This window comes from Xenopus tropicalis, chromosome 1, assembly GCF_000004195.4.
Source record: "Xenopus tropicalis strain Nigerian chromosome 1, UCB_Xtro_10.0, whole genome shotgun sequence".
NCBI classification, from domain to species: domain Eukaryota; kingdom Metazoa; phylum Chordata; class Amphibia; order Anura; family Pipidae; genus Xenopus; species Xenopus tropicalis.
Window position 1 is genome coordinate 66,779,869 of NC_030677.2, and position 15,537 is coordinate 66,795,405.

Below are 15,537 nucleotides of genomic sequence, written 5' to 3' on the forward strand. Positions count from 1 at the left end.
AAAGGTTTGGCAACTAATCGGCATGCCGCAAACTGCATCGTGAGCCACCCTCAGATGTAAAACCTGTTGGAGAGCAACACAAGCATGAAGAAAGGTCCATGGGTGTACCAAATAAAGACTGTGATTGGCTATTTGGTAGCCCCATATGGACTGCTAGCCCCATATGGACTGCTAGCCTGTAGGAGGCTCTGGTTGGAGTCTCTGTCTCTATGCTTCCAAAACTTGCCTCCAAGCATAAATGTAAAAATGGGCACCCACTTTGAGGCCACTGGGAGCAACATCAAAGGGGGAGGTGAGCAACATGTTGCACACAAGCCACTTGGTTGGGGATTAGTGCTCTAAAAGTTCAAATTTGTTTCCAGTGAAATTAAGCATTCAGCTTAATCCAAATGTTACAAAAATCATTAATATTTGGTTCAGAATATACAACATATTAGCATTTCACATACACAGTTACACAAGACTTTTTCGGGAGAACAATAAAACAGAATATACAACATAAAACACAAATATAATTAGACCCATGGCACACTAGCTGCTAAATGACAGCACTTTGATGGATTGTGGTGTGGGATGAAACAAAAACAATCATGCAATAATGCCCAAAAGATTATGGGTTTTGGTCTGTGGATTAAGGATTTTGCTGTATGCCCTTTTTCATTATTAGTAGTTACAAGCTTAACCCTTTCAACCTTGCTTGCCTAAAAAGCGTTACATCAGTGATTATTTGCCAGAGATCTGCTTTAAACTTGAAAAGATTGATTTCCACTGGGATGATTTATACGCCTTGTTTCAACCCCTAGATCATGCTCAAAAGTGTGACAAACAGCTTTTACTTTGCAATCAAACCAGTTCCACTGAGAGGCATTCTTCATATTGCAAAGTGGGGCTTTTTATCTTGCTGTCACTTCATAAGAATTTACAAGTGCTAAAAATGAATTATTTCAGGTTTCCTTGTAACGTTACCGGATTAATACGAGTAAAAGGAATACAGTTTAACTGTTTGATAAACGTTTATATACATGACATGTGCCAGTTAATGTAGGGTGCTTTACCACACCAAATAAAAACCTTACATATGAATGTGTCTTGTAAATTAACCATTTATTGGCCTGTTTATCTTGGCTACATTTCTCTTTTGTTTGTATGTGTCACACTAGAAATATTAGGGAATGTGGCAGTCTTGTTTTACAATGGGCAGACTGAGTCCAGTTTCTTATTGTGATTGACCAGATTTATTTATAGACACACATTTAAAACAGTTTCCACATTGAGGGAACTAAAGTAATGTAAAAGGCTAGGCAAAATGTATGTAGCTGGTGAATAATATATACTGTACATGTCTGCAGGCATGGCAGGCCTAGAAATTATTGCTTTTATCCTTAGGTGAAACAATATCCTTTTATCTGACAAAAGACTTTGCAGTCTGGTTTTTACAACATTTCAAAACAAGCACATTTATACAAAATCCTTGCATACACTGACAAATGTATATGTGTACATATATTTTAAGTAGATATTTTGTTTTAGATTGCATACATGGAAGGATCTATTTGTATAACTATGCCCATAGGCAAGCAATATACTTTACTGACATCTAGGGACAAGTATAGTTATTACTTTACACCAGACACAAAACCTTTATATCTATCAAACACAGATAATTTGGTTAGGCTGTCTAGATGAGGACCACATGCTATATAAAACCAACCTAGAAATTTTAGGGCTTCAGTGTGCTCAAACTCTTTATTTATAAGATATTATTTATTTCATATAGCCCTGCCTCCAAACAGTAAACTAGGTTATTATTAATAATTAGCCCACTGCAATTCAAATTCCATTAGGCCAGTGTGGGTTTCTTAATGTACATTTATACTAGCAAACCCATTTGTAATAAAAGGCTTGAAGCTTGCCCAAGTGCAATAACCAATAGAAACCAATAAGATGCTGTCTGTGTTCTGCAGTTCTGACCCTTGAGTTTGCTCAGAACCCACAAACATATTAAATAAACCTTCCATTTTACCTTTTGGTATCTGAATTTTCCATAACAATGGTAACTTAGTAAATACTTTCTGCTGATTGGTTGTTATATGACACTAGACCTATAGCAAACTGTGTACTTTTTTTTTTTCATAACCCCATTTCATTCAAAGTCCAATGCCTTCATCAGTCTATCTTTTACGTGTTACCCTACTCCATTACTGCTAAATTAGGTTCTGATTCTGGTACATAACATCTGACCAGAGCCAAAATATTGGTGGGTTTACTTAGTTCAAGTACATTTTTTGTAGAATCTAAAAGTGGTGACCCTTGGTTGGATTCCTGGTGTTCAGTTCCAGGGTGCTTGCAAATGTAAATAAGACTGTATTTTATGTTTTATATCAAATGAACTGCCAACCAATTTGCACAAGGTATTATTCTGCATGCTGAGTTTCTTGGAACAAGCTAGAATATGCATGCTAGTTAGCACTTTAGCCCAGTTGGAATTTGATCAAGCTTTGGTGTTCTTGCATGCAGCTCATCTGCATCTGGATCTTCTGCAGATCCTTCCTTATCAGACATGCCTTGACTGCTTGGCAGGAATACATTATCACCTACACACTTTAGCATGATCAAACAATAACTTGTATTATAATAGCTGGGCAAGGAAAACATTATGATGGGTGAGTCTAATTGTTCTGCTTGGTTAAGGGAACATAAGTGTAACAATTTTCATTCTTGTACAGGTATATAAATTCTAATCTTTATTTCTGTCTCGTATCAGAGCTTTATGAATATTGATTAGCAAGATCAATAGAACAGAAATATGCAATGTCTTACAGGGAAGCAGGCCTCTATGGTAGAGTCAGATCAAAGAGCCTCTATGGTAGAGTCAGATCTTACAACAAACCCTATACTCTCCATGACAAGCAAACTAGACACAAGTTATATGCCATTTTAACATATACCTCTAATTTCCTTTCCTGTTCCACAGAATAAATCAAGCGCATTTCCAAGAACAACTCTGAAATTGTCTGTTTCTATTTGTCACCTACTAAGTCTTGTTTCTTGCTCTCTTTGTATTTCTTACATAGCACAAAATGAAAGTAGACACCACAGAAGCTGTGATAAAATTCTCTAATAAAAAGGTGGCTGCAGTGACTACAGACAATTGCAAAATGTTTGTGCATACAAGCCTGCCCTATACAGACTGTCAGTTCCATTCTTAAACATATCAATACTCTGTGTATAGTCTTGCACTATAAAATAAAAGTAATCGTTTTGTTTCATTTGTGCTCAGGATGACAGTGATGTAGAATGGAAATTTGCCCGCTCCAAGCTATGGTTATCTTATTTTGATGATGGAAAAACGCTGCCTCCACCTTTCAGCATCGTGCCAAGTCCAAAATCCTTTGTGTACTTTATCCTAAAAATCATTAACTTGTTCAAGTGCAGAAGAAGGCGGCTGCAGAAAGATACTGAAATAGGAATGGGAGACTCCAAGTCTAGGGTAAGTCAAGGGCCTCTTACATTTTAATTTAAAGAACCAGAACAGCAATGCAAATTCCAAGGCCTCATGCTTTCTAGCCAGTAATCCATCTTGGTTTAATGAGGGTTCCCATATGCAGCCATATTGTCAGTATAACAGCTATGCCTACATAAAGATAGATGATAGAAACTGTCATGGACATGTTCAGTTGCAGAAAACGTGTCAAGGTATGTTGAAAGTAAGTGCCGCAGTGCTCAGTGTATATGGCATACTCTGATCTGTGCATAACTTTCGCAAGAGTACCATAGTCTCTACTTTATATAAAACTAAAATGTCTTTAAAGGCTATAAAAGAAACTTGTTGTGATAAAATAGAAAATTATGGCTGTGTTTATTATTTTTATAGCCTGTGCCTCAGCCCACACTGTGATTTTAAATCCCAGCACAATATGATATTATTTGACTGTGAGAAGTTACTGGGCTCATACGGTGCTTATGAAGAGTCTTCAAAGTCTGTATTATTCATATTTTATTACAGATAATGGGAGGATATTTCTTAAATAGAATTCTTCACATTTTCAATTCAAAAGAAGAATGAGAATATTTTTCAGAGGATAGAAATTATTCTTCCCTATTATTCTATAAAATATTGACAGTGTTTATTCTACATGGAGAGTCGTTATTAATATTAATGTAAGCTGCCGTGATGCATTGCAGGCTGAAGTAAAATGTTATATCATCTATCATCAAGAAAAGCTAAGCGAGTACCACCGCTCCACAAGAATATGCAGCTTCAGGGTTCTTTTAGAACTTGAAACAGGAGCATTAAAAGACAAGGAAAGTAAACAATGTTTTGGAGTGGCACCCTCCCCCTGTCTATGGGCTGCCAGAGTCATTGACCCCCATGTAAAAGATTCAGAAAAGAAGATTCAGAAGCCATTCTATAACATACTAAAAATTAACTTAAAATTAAACTACCCCTTTTAAAGGCCTTCGTTTATAGATAATGTCTTCCAAGTGTTAAAGACAACCACAATCTAGTACAGTGTCGGACTGAGATGGCAGGGGCCCGCCAGAAAACCCTGGACCATGGGCCCACTTTCATGGGCCCAACTCTTTATTATCCTAGTCTCTTTTTTTTACATACTATACTCTATTCTTCCATCTATCAGGCTTCCATATTCCGATATAGAAATAGGAAATGACCATGAAATAGGCTAAATAATTAGAAGCAAGAGGCCCACTGACACCTGGGCTCACTAGGAGTTTTCCTGGTATCCTGGTGGTCCAGTCCGACACTGCTCTAGTAACACAGCCTTTGAACATGATGCTGCCAAGCAAAAGCCCAAACTCCATGTTTTCATAAATAAAACTGTCATCTTAAACATTTGCAAGCCCAGACAGATTTGCAATAGGGTTTGGTTCCCATTCAGTTCACTCATTAAAATACTTTGCAAATGTTTCTTATCTTTAAGCAAATAACATTATGTATAATCTATAGCAAAATAAATGCAATTATTTTTAAGTACAGGTAAGGGATCTATTAACCGGAATGCTTGGGATCCAGGTTACTAGGGATATCCATAATTGTCTATTAAAAACATTTCTACCAAAATAAACCCGATAAAATTCTTTTGCCACCAATATGGATTTATGCAGTGAGTTACGATCAAATACAAGGCACTGTTTTATTATTACAAAGAAAAGGAAATCATTATTACAAATTAGAATATTTTCCTTATAATGGACACTAAGGGGGTGGCCTAATTCAGAGATTTCTGGATAAGGTATTCTATGCCCGTTCAAGGTGTCTAGGCATGCAGTCAATCTTCAACGTTATAATCAGTGGTGTAGGTAAGAAATGTGATTCAGTTAAGTGTAGTTGAAAGCCAAATAATGACTTTATAATTGTGCATGTTGATAACCTTAGAGTTTGTGGTTTGTTTCAGGATAGCAGGCAAGATGTTGACAATACAAGAGAATGCAAGCATATGCAAAACAAGCACTATTTTTGCTAATGTTTATGCTTAAAGCTATGCTGCTCTATTTACAGGAGAAAGCACAAATGTTTTTGTGATTTTAATTAAAAATATGCTTGACTTACAGCTAAATCTCTTCTCTCAGTCTACTACAAGGGTTTTTGAGTCTCGCAGTTTTAACAGTATAATTAATCAGCCAACACGCTATCAGGTGAGCAGATCAAGTAATAAAAATGTTTCAAAAATATACATAGATGCACAGCATCATCTCCATGAACACTTGCAATACTGTGCTAGACACTGTTTGGCTGGTTGCTTTACCTTTAGAGAGAACAATAATAGTGTACTATGTTCAAATTAACCTTGAAAAAAAGAGTTTTAGTGAGAGTCACTTCCAGCTTAGTGCTTTATCAGGCCCCTTTGCCAATGGAGTGAAACATGCACTTCTCTCCACACTGCAGCCTTATATAAGCATGCCTGTATGAAACTAGTTTTCTATAGTCAGGGGCCAGCCGAACAGCCTGAAAAATGTGCATTCCAGACCTTAGCTGTGAGCTCTATGCACTCTTATAAAAAAGAGGAGAATAAGACTGGCATGAATGCCTTTACATTGCAGTGTTGAAAGAATTCATTGATTCAGAAGACAGGGAATGGGGGAGTATATTGAAGGTGGAGGTCTGGCATTTGTATATAGTAATCCTCATTGATCTCGCTGATGTTTTTAGAACAGCAGATTCATATTCGCCCTTTTCCAGATAAACTCTATTCGTGTATAGGGTACAGATTTTTCTGGATTAGGTCATACCTGTCTAAACACTCACGGCCCTCTCTGAAGGAAAGAACCCTTCCAAAACTCTCTGTAGTTTTCTGAAATTCTGCCCCTGTAGTGTACTAAGTACTAAGCACTTATTAATGATTTTGGATTTAGATTATTGCATCCTAGTTATCCTCCTACTTATGTGCTTATCATCTCTAGTCAATTTTACATGCTTCTGCATCGACCTCAACTCCTGATGGATCACTTCTGCAAATCCCTACTCTGGCCCATAATAAACTCTCTAGTTCAACTAGAGTTGAATTCTAAGCTATGTTCAATGATGCCACAATGTGCACAGCAAAATGTATCTCCATGATGTTTTGCATTCTACTGTTCTACTTCTCAAGGGACAACAACCTCCTGACATGCACACTACCAGACTTAACTAGAGCTGTACCCTATCTGTGAAGATGTACCACACAATGTCAACTATTCCTTTAACATAATATGGCGTCTCACTGTTGTTAAATTTGGGCAACAAGAAATTCTGTTACCTGATAGTTATACAACAGAATAAACCTAAAAACCACTCACTATTGTCTCAGTTATTAATCCAGCTCAATACTAGTACCAGTGCTCAGGAGCAGCAGGGTCAGTGCAAGGCTGTTTGGCACTTTGTAAACCTGCAAGAGTAAGATGGCACATTGGTGGTGCAAGGTTTAAAGAAATTTGAGGACACGTAAATGAAAATTTTATGAGCAATACTGGGTTTCCTTCCCAGAATTTGCCTACAAATTAAGAGAAAGTATCTTCAACCAAAGGATAGATGTTAAAATCTGACGGAAAATGTAATAATTTTAATCAAAGATTCATGGAACTTAAAGGAACAGTAAATATTTGTTTTAACAATTGTTGTTGCACAGTGCAAACATCCAACATTACAGGAGTCCCTAAACTATGAATCAAATAATTGTATTTCCCAGCTATGTTTAGCTGCAAAAATATAAACAGGAGAAACAGGCAGAGTCAGAGCAGTGCAATTATACTTGAAAATGCTAAAAGTGGCTTTCTTCAAAAAGACAAGTTCTTTTAGTCTCTCTCTTTACACTGTGTCACTTTATCCACAGCAAATAATGAAAAGACTTATAAAGAGATATGTGTTGAGAGCACAAGTGGACAAAGAAAATGATGAAGTAAATGAAGGTAAGAATGACTATTATAACTGTAAAGCACAGTGTATAGAAGCGTATGTGTGCATCATGTGTCTCTATGTCAGTAATAAATCCCTGATGATTTTATACGATTTCACCCGATATGTATGTATGTATAACTTTATTTATAAAGCAATACAAGGGTACGCAGCGCTGTACAATCTTACAATATACACAATTACACGCAGGGAGGACAAGTGATATAATAAGTCCAATACACAGGAAACAAGTGCCATGTGGTATGAGACACAGTAGGAAGGAGGTCCCTGCCACGTAGAGCTTACAATCTTAGTGTAATATGAACATTTTTTTTTGCAAGCTCAAAATAGATTTTTATTACAAAGCACTAAAATGATGTGAAAAGAAACCTTTCTGTGACCCTTATTCTTTCTGTTACACACCATACTGAATGCCTTCATTTACCCATTCTGCCCACCCCCCCCCCTACTAGAAAACATTACTTTCTTCTTAAATGGGCATTGCAGTGATCAATTATGCAAATAAATAAATAATGCTTTCTGTTACATTTTCTGTTGCGGCTGGTGAATCAATATGTCCTAGTGCTCAGTGGGAGTGCATGCCAAACCAACCAGACTTGATCCCCCCCCATACTTGAAACAATAAATTTGAATTAGGTTAGGATACAATTTTAAGTCATAAAATGAAACATGAAAACTCATTTGTTTTTACAGATATTGGAAGTATTTATCTTATTAACCAGTGCAGAACGCAGAATGCATAGGATCACATGTATTCTAAATAGTGTGGTCGCAGTCGCTTCATTTATATGGATCAAAACTTGCACCTTTTATGTTTGCAGCCAGATATTTAATTTTCATTAAAGTTTTAATTTGATACATTGAAAATATCATTTTTTTTTTAAAACAGAAAATGTACAATTTAAGGGACTCCTTTTTCATGCCTATATTTATTGTATTTGGCACCATTAACCAACAGTGTGGTCATGGGAATTTGTATAGAGTATAGACCATTTTAAAACAATATACGTATTACTTGCTTAGTGCTAAAGTGTGTGGCCAGTGGCTGTGTGTTTCTACAAGCTTACAATCCCCCTTTCTTTTGTAGTCTTATCTCCAAACAAAGTCAATCACAGATTGTCTGCCATGCCCCTATGCTTTGCTACTTAGTAGCAGCTACTTATCATGGCTACTAAATGCCAAAAAATACAGCGTCACAGACAATACCAAGTAAATGATCAACAGTGTGTTTCTGTAGCCATGACAAATAGCTGCTACTAGTAGCTCTGTGTGTCTTCACACAGAGCTACTGTATTTTCCTTGGAAAAACCTCAAGATCACACTATGGGGCTGATTTACTAAGACACGAATTCGAATCCGAATTGGAAAAATTCCGATTGGAAAACGAACATTTTGCGACTTTTTCGTATTTTTTGCGATTTTTTCGGCGCCTTTACGACTTTTCGGAAATTATCGCGACTTTTTCGTTACCAATACGATTTGCGCGAAAAAACGCGAGTTTTTCGTAGCCATTACGACTTGCGCTAAAAAACGCGAGTTTTTCCTAGCCATTCCGAAAGTTGCGCAAAATCTGGCGATTTTTTCGTAGCGTTAAAACTTGCGCGAAAAGTTGCGCCTTTTTCGTAGCGTTAAAACTTAAAAGGCGCGCCGTTTCGCGCAAATTTTAACTCTACGAAAAAATTGCGACTTTTCGCGCAAGTTTTAACGCTACGAAAAAATCGCCAGATTTTGCTCAACTTTCGTAATGGCTACGAAAAACTCGTGTTTTTTCGCGCAAATCGTATTGGTAACGAAAAAGTCGCGATAATTTCCGAAAAAATCGCAAAATACCGATCATTACGAAAAAAAACGCAATCGGACGCATTCGGCCCGTTCGTGGGTTAGTAAATGTGCCCCTATGACTTATAAGTTTTCCTGGCTTCACATCAGAATCCCGTCATTACTGTTTTATATCTTAATTAAAATTAAGTCAGCTCTGAGCATTATAGTAACTCAATTGTCATTAATTTAGGTGAATTGAAGGAGATAAAACAAGATATCTCCAGCCTTCGCTACGAACTTTTAGAAGACAAATCGCAAGCTACGGAAGAGTTGTCCTCTTTGATTCACAAACTAAGTGAAAAGCTAAATCCGGGAATGCTGAGATGTGAGTGAATGATGGAGAACGCTACTTGGAAAAACAGCACAAACAGTGGCAATAATTTCTAAAGAAAAGGCATCTTATACTTGAAAAAAAAGTATCTGGTAGAATTAGCACACAACCCTTTATGTCTTTTGAAATTACCATTTTACAGATCATTTTTTATTGTCATTTTTATTTTTGTCAATGGATTTCATTCCAATAGAGATACACGGCGTGTAGGTTTTGAATATGTTTCACACTGTTAAACAAGGGCAGTATAATTATGCCCACAGTATAAAGGCTATTTTGCTTTAATTCCATTACCATGTTAAAAAATATATGTTTACAAAACATCTTTAAAAAAATATTAGGCTAATTATCAGTTATGATATAAATATTAATGTCTAATGTTTATTAATATATTCAGGCGCTAAACATTTTATCCAAAAAAAAAAACCTGGGCCTTTGAAATGTTTGATCATGTTATAGAATGGTTTCTTAGCAAGCAGCCATAAATTTAAACCACCTTGGTCCTTCAGGACTGCACCGGAGACTTTTCTTTCATTTTTCACCCTGTTTCCAAAAAGTGAGGGGTTGCATTGCCTTACGTATTCCTCTGGGAGTGCATTTGGTGAACGAATCAGTTTTGCATGCTAAAGGTATGAGCAGTGCTACCATAGACATGCCAGACCATAGACATGCCAGAGAGGTGTACAATAAACAGGCAGATACAGAAGTCCATGGCATATGCTCAGATGGTGACCCACCCTCAAAGCTTTGCTGTAAATCTGCAGAGAAATCTATTTCATTTCAGAAGTGGCTATTTCCTCAATGGAGTAACATTGTACAAATGTAGGAGATGATAGGCTTGACTGCTGATGATTTAGGAATAAAATAGCAGTATGTAAACTAAAACATTATTAAAACTATTATAATAAGATGTTATTTCTTTCTCTGCTTCCAATCCATAATAATTTTTAAAAGTCCCATTCTCTTAGTATAACTGCTATCTTAATATGCCATGAATGTGAATAAATTATTAGTAACTTCAAAGCTAGGTACCTAAACAATATTTAATTATGCAGTTACACATTGTTGCAGTAGCAAAACAGGCTAAATATTGATTAATAAAAAACATTTTAAAGCTGGAATAAAGGCCTACTAGCCTAATGATATAGTAGGGCAAGGAGGTAACCATATCTGCCACTGGAATATTAGGCACATTGAAGGAGATTATAAGAATTGTGCTCTGCTGATCAGAGGTTAACTTAAAGCTATGGAAGACTAAGGGGCTGATTTACTAATCCACGAATCCCGAATGGGAAAAAATCGGATTGGAAACGAACATTTTGCGCCTTTTTCGTATTTTTGCGATTTTTTTTCGTCGCCATCGCAACTTTTTCGTGGCCGTTACGACTTGCGCGAATTGTCGCGACTTTTTTGTAGCCGTTACGACTTCCGCGAATTGTCGCAACTTTTTCGTATTGAGCGTTAGTAAACGGCGGGCAAACCTTTCAGATTTTTGTGACGGCTAAGAAAAAGTCGAGACAATTCGCGCAAGTCGTAATGGCTACGAAAAAGTCGCGACAATTCGTGCAAGTCATAACGGCTACGAAAAAGTCGTGACGGCGACGAAAAAAAACGCAAAATACCGATCATTACAAAAAAATGCATTCGGACGCTTTCGATCCATTCGTGGATTAGTAAATCTGCCCCTAAATGTCAGCATATATGTGCATTAAATAAACCATCATTGTTATACCCGTTGTTAATATTAAGAATACATTATTACGAATGGTAATTATTTAATGGAGCATGTTGTAAAATAATATTTGATAAAGCAGCTTTGGATATTATAATTTTAGTAATAACTTTATATTTAATAATTTATCACAAACTATATACAGATTAAGCTTTTAATGACAAGATGCAAGTATAATGTACAGCAACATAACTACCAGCGCTGAGGTTAGAAGGATGAGAGTTGTAAGCAGCAGCTTGAAAGCCATGTTGGAAAAACATTGCTGTACAATAGTAGCACTGGCTAATGGAAGGTGGTGCTCATGAAGATGACTAGAGGTTTGGTTAAATACTTTTGGCTATTAAACAGAATGGTATAGTATGATCACCATGCCCATTAAGTTGCAGAGGGCCAGCATTTGGGTGTTATGTATATAATTTTATTCTATTTAGTAATGTACAGTTAAATATGGCAATAAAATGATTGAATACTAATATCAAAATGTTTTGTTCATTTATGTATTACTCCTGGCATACCTGGCAAGTGGAAGCGGTCACATTATCCCACAAAAAATGTAGGTATTAAAAAAAGTATTTAACATGTCAATATGAACATGTGTGCATTAGGCTAATAGCCCAAGGCGCCTATTGGCTACTGCTTTGATCAGAACTGCTCCCTTCAGTGATTCTCAGCAGTAGTCCAGCCTAGGCGCTTGCCCTCCTAACCACAGCACTGATGAACAGAGGTAGCACTAAATCCTTGGGACTGGTCTTAAAGGCATAGACATGGGTATGAACAAATGAAAATAAAGCACAGTATACTACTGCAGGCAAAGAGAGGAATGTTGGGCAAAACATTACACTGATGGAGCACAATATACAGAAAGTGAATTGGGTGGCATCTCTAGGTTCATGTATTCAGGGGGCACAAAGCCACTGGGTATTTTATGCCAATTACATATTTATTAGTTACCACTACTGGTTTTGACTTGAAATGTAGCAGAAGCCCTCAGGGTACGATCTAATGGAATATCCTCTCACCCACCAGGATGGCAACAGGTAATTTTGGTTTAAAAAACATTGGGACCCCACATGCATCTCATTTTAATTTGGACAAAAAACAGAACAAAACTTTATACAGACTTTATATGGAGAAGGTCAACAACCTTTCACAATAGCCACTCCTTCTGACCAATCATATTTTTAGTTACACACAAATGCAACACAACAGGAATTTACGAATTTTCAAAGATGTTGAGTTTAAATCTGTGGTTTACCCTAACGTGTAACTAGGGATTTTCAAAGGTGCAGTGCTTAAATCTGCAGTTTATATCCTGCCAAATCACACAATTCCTTAGAATCAGAGGAATACAGAGCAGCCAACTGTGACAAAGGAAATATTCAACTTTGAGTTTGTAAAAGTGCTCAGCTTTTCAAAAGGAAATACCACATATGTGGAGGTTTAGGGTCTGGTTCTTGATTTCTTGCAATCTATTTGCCTGCAAACCAGATTTATTTACCAGGCAGTGCTGCAAATAGATCCTACCTATGATACAAATGATACTCTGGCATTCCTATGCACTGAAGAACTTGAAGCATTGCAAATATTTAGAGGTAGACTATTTTATTGTGTTGGGTTGAAAACCCCACAGACTGTTCTTCGACTTTGGCTTATTCTTCCGCTTCTTCTTCTTCTTAGCGCCCGCCATTTTCTAAACGCTACTCCTCCTACAGTTTTATGGGTACAACACCCAAACTCCCCACACTTCTTCACCCTATAGCGGAGCAGGTTGCTTGTGCTTTTCTAAGTGATCCGGCCCCCTGTCTTTTTGTGGCGCCGCTCTGAACACCCCAATTTTTCCATTGACTTTGACAGGGAAGATTTTCAAACTGCTGCCACAATTACAGCTTTGAAGCTACACCCCCCAAACTTGAATAACATAATCATGGGGTCACCCCGAATGAAACAGCGACATTTGTTGGATGACCCCAAAGTGGGAGGGGCTGACAACAGCCAATCAAATTGCACCCATTGGCTTTCATGGGGAAATTGAAACTGCTGCCAATCTTACAGCTTTAAGGCTACACTCCCCAAACTTGAATCACAGCCAATCAGATTTTACCTATTGATTTGGCGGAAATCTAACCTGCTGCCATTCTCACAGTATTAACACCAGGGTCCCCAAACTTTTTACACTTGGTCACTAGGGGACTGCAATTTTAGATTTGAAAAGTGGGCGATGCCACCAACAGCCAATCAAATTTCACCAATTGATTTTTATTGGTTTGATGCCAGGGTTCCCAAACTTTGCACAGTCGGTGTCAGTCACTGGGTGACTACGCATTCAAGTTTTTTTAAAAAAAAATAAATAAAGTGGGGGGGGGGGGCCCAACAATAGCCAATCAAATTTTACCCATTGACTTTTATGGGGAAATTGAAACTGATGCCAATCTTACAGCTTTGAGGCTACACTCCCCAAACTTGAATCACACAGTCATGGGTTCAGCCTGAATAAAAATATGATGATTGTTGGATGCCCAAAAGTGGGCGGAGCTGTGAACAGCCAATCAGATTTTACCTATTACTTGCCATTCTCACAGTAATAACATAATCAGATTTTACCTATTGACTTTCAATGGAGAAATTCAACCTGCTGCCATTCTCACAGTAATAACACCAGGGGTAAGAAAAAGTGGGCAGAGCCACCAACAGCCAATCGGATTTCACCTATTGATTTTTATTGTTGCCAGGGTTACCAAACTTTGCATAGTCAGTCACTGGGTGACTACGCATTTAAGGTTTTTTGTATTTTTGTAAGTGGGTGGAGCCACCAACAGCCAATTAGATTTTACCTATTGATTTTAAATGGGGAAATTCAACCTGCTGCCATTCTCACAGTATTAACACCAGGGTCCCCAAGCTTTTCACAGTTGGTCACTAGAGGACTGCAGTTTTAGTTTTGAAAAAGTGGGCGGGGCCACCAACAGCCAATCAGATTTCACCTATTGAATTTTATTGGTTATATGCCAGGGTTCGCAAACTTTGCACAGTCAGTCACTGCGTGACTTCGTACTCAAGGCTAGAAAAAGTGGGCGGGGCTGCCAAAAGCCAATCCCATTTCTTTCATTGTTTTCAGTGGGGAAATTTTAACTGCTGCCATTCTCACATGTTTAATGTCAGGGTCCCCAAACTTTGCACAATTTGTCACTGGGTGACTATGTTCCAAGTTTGGGAAAGTGGGCGGGGCCAACAACAGCCAATCATATTTCACCTATAGACTTCATACTGTATGTTTAAATTTAAACTGCTGCCATTCTTTAAATATAAGTACTAAGGTCCCTAAACTTTGCAGAGCTAGTCACCAGGTAACCGCGGTTCCGAGGGAGCCACCAACAGCCAATCAGCTTTCATCCATTGAATTTTATTGGTTTAAATTTAAAATGCTGCCATTCTCACACTATTTATGCCAGGGTGCCCACTGTTTGTCACTGGGTGACTTCGACTCAAGGTTAGAAAAAGTGGGCACACTCACCAACCACAATTTACCTATTGACTTTTATTGGTTTAAATTTAAACTGCTGCCATTATTTAACTATTAATCCTAGGGTCCCTAAACTTTGCAGAGTTAGTCACTGGGTAACTGCAGTTCCAGGTTAGAAAAAGTGGGTGGAGCCACCAATCAGATGTCACTCGTTGACTTTCAGTGGGGAAATTTAAATTGCTGCCATTCAGACACTATTAAAACCAGGGGCCCCAAACTTTGCACAGTGGTTTTTACTATATAATTGTGGTCCAATGTTAGAAAAAGTGGGCGGAGCCAACAACAGATCAGATTTCATTCAGTGACTTCACGTTGTTCAACCCAACACGAATTTTGTTCTCAAACTTCCCTTTCTAGTTAAATTATACTATTATTTTAAAGATGTAACTTTAAATTTCCTGTCCAATGCCCCATATTCTCCTTCCTTTTTCTTCTTCTTAATAACACGTGTATATACAGTGCATACTTTATAAAACAAAGCACAACATTTTCGACAGCACCGTACAATAAACCAATGTATACATACATGGCCAATCACTGATAAAATAGATAAATAGGGCCCTGTGCAAAAGATATTGCAATCTAAAAGGAGAAATGGGTATGAGACACAAGGTGTGGGGACAGGCAACAATTAAGAATAAGAATAAGAGATGTGGAATTGGACCTTGTATTTTGTGGCATATAGTGCACACTGACCTCCAAAGTGGGAGGGGCCAGCA

The 15,537-nt window shown here is 37.6% G+C and overlaps 1 protein-coding gene across 1 annotated transcript in view; it reads left to right on the plus strand.

The window, feature by feature from the left end:
- Positions 1–10,886, plus strand: part of trpc3 (transient receptor potential cation channel, subfamily C, member 3) — a 63,881-nt gene extending 52,995 nt beyond the window's left edge. The window contains exons 9-12 of the mRNA XM_002941893.5: positions 3,281–3,490; positions 5,575–5,658; positions 7,332–7,407; positions 9,426–10,886. Of these exons, the coding sequence (XP_002941939.2) occupies positions 3,281–3,490; positions 5,575–5,658; positions 7,332–7,407; positions 9,426–9,568 (513 nt within the window). The 3' untranslated portion in view covers positions 9,569–10,886. The remainder of the gene's footprint in view (positions 1–3,280; positions 3,491–5,574; positions 5,659–7,331; positions 7,408–9,425) is intronic.
- Positions 10,887–15,537: the final 4,651 nt, after the last annotated feature.